The sequence below is a fragment of the Tachysurus fulvidraco genome, chromosome 17 (assembly GCF_022655615.1).
Source record: "Tachysurus fulvidraco isolate hzauxx_2018 chromosome 17, HZAU_PFXX_2.0, whole genome shotgun sequence".
Lineage (NCBI taxonomy): Eukaryota > Metazoa > Chordata > Actinopteri > Siluriformes > Bagridae > Tachysurus > Tachysurus fulvidraco.
In genome coordinates, this window is record NC_062534.1 from 24,149,970 (window position 1) to 24,154,969 (window position 5,000).

The following is a 5,000-nucleotide window of genomic DNA, read 5'->3' on the forward strand; positions in this document are numbered from 1 at the left end:
ACCAGGTCTAAATGCCCTCCGAAACGGTTTCGAGACGGATATAAACCCGATGGTACAAACCCCTTCAGGAGGAGGTCTGGGACGCGTTTCAGATGAAACTGGACAGGTGTAAATGAATGTGGTTGTTCAAGCCACATACGTCAGCGCTATACTCCTCCCAAACGGAAGTACGTCACTCGCAGGTGACTCGCGAGTCGTGCATCGCACCAGAAACAAACATGTTTTCCCACCAGCGCTGGCTCTGATCTTTCACACAGGCGTCTCGTCGGATCTTAAAACGAGCTGCTGCCTCAAGCGAAAATGCAGCAAACTTTAAATGCTGTTTTTTGTAGCAACCACATACAACCAAAGTATGTTCCGTTTCAATTACCCCGGAAATGAGGTAAAATATATTAGCATTTTGGGCGGGAGTAGAAAGATCGGATCGATATCCGATTCGCCGAGACGCGTTTATGTGGCCTAATGTAAATGGAACAGTTTTAACAAATCAGATAGCTATCGGATCAGAAAAACACACGAAGTGACCCGGTGTAAAAAGGCCCTAAATCAACCCCCATGTGCACGAACGCAAACACACACACAAACGCACACGGAAATCAGCGAATAACCTTTGTTAAAAGTGTGTAAGTTCCAGATCTGTCTGATTCCCTGCACTCCATGTGTTGTTAATATTATTCATTATTCATCAGGATTTGTTCTGATTTCTAGTTCCTGTTTTTTTCTGATTGCACATTCTCCTCAGCTTTCATCCAAATCCCTTTCTCCGCTTTCCTTCTTGGTTACCTGCAGGTTCGGCAATAACGACGATGAAAAAGATGACAGCGGTGGTGCCACGATTTAACAACCCCCTCTGCGAATGAGAAGTGTTGGATGCTATTAAACCCAGGACCGACTGCGTTGTGAGGATGTTCAGATGCTTTAAAAGGTTGTAGAATTTCAGTCCTCCACCAGGCAGCATCACTGGGGAGGGAAAAACGGCATATATAAAGCCTCAAGCCTCAAGACTTTATTAGTTCAGCAGGCCATAACAACGGAACCATGTAGAAGATTTTTCTGCTTATAACTGTTGTGGGTTAGCTATCTAGTTCCTTTTTAAGGTTTATTTATGTCTTTATTTCTTTTTCTAAATTAAATTTCTGAACCAGACTGCCAAGTAAAAATGGTTCTGCAAACATCCCCCTACCCAAGTGCCTATCTGAGCTTTCTCAGCAACCTGTCTTGGGCCCTGGTTTTCCCCTGTTACTGGATGTTAGACAGGCTCCTTGCTTCATGTGTAGCCACATCACTTGAAAAGCGTAGGCGCTCACAGGACCCCTGCTCTTTCCTGGCCCTTGGAATGTTAATTTCAACACCACTGTACCTAGTATTGCTCCTGGCCTCACTACCATTTGCACTGCTGGGATTCCTGGTCTGGGCACCTCTGCAGGCATCCCGGCACCCGTATATCTATTCATACCGCAAACCAGACACAAACCGGGCTGAACATGGAACCGTTGCAGGATCTGGGGCGGGAATAAGTGAATGGCGCCCACAGGGCCGCAGTTTTTGCTTCGGCAGCGCCAACGTGTGCCTTCTACCGGATTCGCTGGCTCGCTTTAACAACTTGGCAGACACACAGCGCAGGGCCCGAGAAGTGGGTAAGCGCATCCGTAATGGTGCGAGTCGACCACAGATCAAGATCTACATTGATTCTCCAACAAACACCTCAATTAGTGCTGTATCCTTCTGCAGCGTGGCCACCCAAGGATTCCGAAGAACATCGTCACTAGACCACCGTCCAGAACCAACAACAGTAAGTGATGGTGACAGTGATCCTGCTGCAGAGTGTCCTGTGCATTCATCTGGTGGAACGAATACGGACTGTCCCGTTCATAACGTGCAAAGTGTTCCTGAATGTCCATTGCACTCTAATGGGGAAGAAGCACCGTCAGATTGTCCGATCCACCAACTGGCAGATATGCAGGCATCCAGTGATTGTCCAGTCCACTCCACCACAGTGGTCACAAACTCAGAAGATTGTCCCTTGCATCCATCTGGGGTCCAAATCAGTATCACATCGCCTGACCCTGAGCCTTCTGAGGCTGAAGACCAAAATCATCGACCCAGTGAGGGAGACATAGGCAGCATGCACAGTCGCACTGCCTCCCGCGAGTCCTTGACCCGTTTCCATGGTGCCACAGATGGAGGAATCCCATCCAACAATACACTCTCACAGCACCGTACCTCTCTCTTCAAAAGGCCCGTAGGCCGCAAGCGTCGGCACGGGGACGATGGATTTGACCATGAGATCTCAGCCTTTTTTCCTGCCAATTTGGATTTCCTGTGCCTGCAGGAAGTGTTTGACAGAAGGGCAACGGAACGGCTGTGCGGGCAGCTGCACCGATATTTCCCGTACATCCTGAGTGACGTCGGACGCTATGGCTGGAAGGGTTGCTGCTCAAGATTCAAGTTCCTAAACAGTGGTCTTCTCTTGGCCAGTCGCTACCCCATCCTAGATGCACATTACGAGTGTTACCCTAACGGCCGCGCAGAGGATGCCCTCGCTTCCAAAGGTGTGCTCTATGCCAAGGTAAGGGAGCTCTTTATGTACATTTGAAGTCATGTAAAGTAATTAAATCAAGTGGAGTGTACTGTATGTTGAGTAAGCAGTTCTCACTTTGTACAGAAAGATTTATTTTAGGTTAGTTCTGTTCTTAAGCTTATTTAAATTGCACCCTTATGGATTTGAACTACCTTCATACTGTATACATTATCAGGACGTCGTCACTTCAAACACTTACAAAAGTGTTAATGTTTGCTTGACTGTCAGGAGACCAAATCTTTTGTGGTGGTCTTTGCAGTTTCTCTTCAGGGGTGTATCTGGCTTTCTGTGGTCAACCTGGTTTGTTGCACACATCGATAGCAGTTGCTCTCTGTTCTTGCAGCCACTTCCTGGCTTTCTGATTTAAATCGTATGCAAACCTATGCAAATTTGAGGATTCAAGTGACACGGTAGCCTTCAGAGATAAACTCAATCGGCTGGAATTGAACTGTGATTGTATTTCTTTTTCATTTTCATTCTGTTTAAAGGTTATCGCTTTATTGCTTTATAATTAAATTGTTTAAAAAAAAAACACCAAATGGTTTTAACCGATCTAAAAATGTTTCCAATCGAAACAAAAGAAAACATTTTACACCAGCAATGATTCCGTGTTGCTTTCTGTCAGGTTGACTTCACAAGTTTGACTGTTAAGAAGAAATCTTGCTGTTAAAGCAGGTCTTGTGCAACTTTTTTGCTGGTTTGCTGATCCTTTGCTTGCAAGCAACATGCATTTGAGGCCAAGCAGATTTTTAGCAGATGTTTTTATGTTCAAGGGACATCATTAGCATAGACGATGTCATTTACGTGTAATCGGGATGTCGAGGATGCTGCGGTGCCCTCTAATGGAACTGTTAAAAAAACGTAAAGACTTTTATTGATTGTAGTTACATTTTACTAATATTCATTCATTCATTCATTCATTTTCTACCGCTTATCCGAACTTCTCGGGTCACGGGGAGCCTGTGCCTATCTCAGGTGTCATCGGACATCGAGGCAGGATACACCCTGGACGGAGTGCCAACCCATCACAGGGCACACACACTCTCATTCACTCAGACACTCACACACTACGGACAGTTTTTCCAGAGATGCCAATCAACCTACCATGCATGTCTTTGGACCGGGGGAGGAAACCGGAGTACCCGGAGGAAACCCCTGAGGCATGGGGAGAACATGCAAACTCCACACACACAAGGCGGAGGCGGGAATCGAACCCCCGACCCTGGAGGTGTGAGGCGAACGTGCTAACCACTAAGCCACCGTGCCCCCCCCCCCCCCCATTTAACTAGTATATCAAATATAATAAAAATGTTCAATTCTGGATTAGCATAACAGGGTTTTGAGTGCAGTTGAAACAACATGTGCATACTTTTATCTGAAAGTCAACCTGTACATTGAACCAATACATTATAAATCAGAAAAGAGGCTAATATAATGGAATAAAGTACTGTAAATCTTGGGAATTATATAAATAATCCGTTCGAGTACCGTATACTAGCTACCAAATCGATGAATAATGTGCTTTCACATCTTGTGGTGAAGATCGCAATCGTAAAATCGGTCTTTGTCAAAAAAAAAAACAAATAACAAAAAAAATATATATAATTATGAGTCAAAATTCTTGGAGCTTTTTGGCAGCTCTGATTTCTGCCCACTGATTCAACTGACTACTAAGAGATAACATTTTAAAATCTAACAGGGAGAGATTCGTATTTAACCTAAACACAGCTATATGCTAATGCTATATACACTAAGTGAAATTCTTTGACATGTTGAAGTTTACTTGAACTTGATGGTTCTCTATCTAGCTTCTCTATCAAACGGTCCTGCATTATGTAAATGTGGCATTAAATGTGGGGGAGGGGGGGCAACTTAGCGTGTGATGTATTAAATTTTTGGGCCATTTTCTGGAATTTTTGACAGGAAAAATATTACAATTCCATGTTACATGACAGGATTTTAGGGGGGGCACGGTGGCTTAGTGGTTAGCACGTTCGCCTCACACCTCCTGGGTTGGGGGTTCGACTCCCGCCTCTGCCTCGTGTGTGTGGAGTTTGCATGTTCTCCCCGTGCCTCGGGGGTTTCCTCCGGGTACTCCGGTTTCCTCCCCCGGTCCAAAGACATGCATGGTAGGTTGATTGGCATCTCTGGAAAATTGTCCGTAGTGTGTGTGTGTGTGTGAGTGAATGAGAGTGTGTGTGTGTGCCCTGTGATGGGTTGGCACTCCGCCCAGGGTGTATCCTGCCTCGATGCCCGATGACGCCTGAGAGAAGTTTGGATAAGGGGTAGAATATTAATGAATGAATGTTAAAAAAGCATGTCACTGTACATTGTACTGTGAATTTTTTGGGGGGCAAGTGGTTAAAGTGACCCAGCACTGCCAAGCTGCCACGGTAGGGCCCTTGAACAAGGCCCTTAA

The 5,000-nt window shown here is 45.4% G+C and overlaps 1 protein-coding gene across 3 annotated transcripts in view; it reads left to right on the forward strand.

The window, feature by feature from the left end:
* smpd3 (sphingomyelin phosphodiesterase 3) overlaps positions 1 to 5,000 on the forward strand; it is a 51,730-nt gene that overhangs the window by 23,201 nt on the left and 23,529 nt on the right. For all 3 annotated transcript variants that reach the window (XM_027160222.2, XM_027160221.2, XM_027160223.2), the window contains exon 2: positions 790 to 2,569. In XM_027160222.2, the coding sequence (XP_027016023.1) occupies positions 1,160 to 2,569 (1,410 nt within the window). In that variant the 5' untranslated portion in view covers positions 790 to 1,159. The remainder of the gene's footprint in view (positions 1 to 789; positions 2,570 to 5,000) is intronic.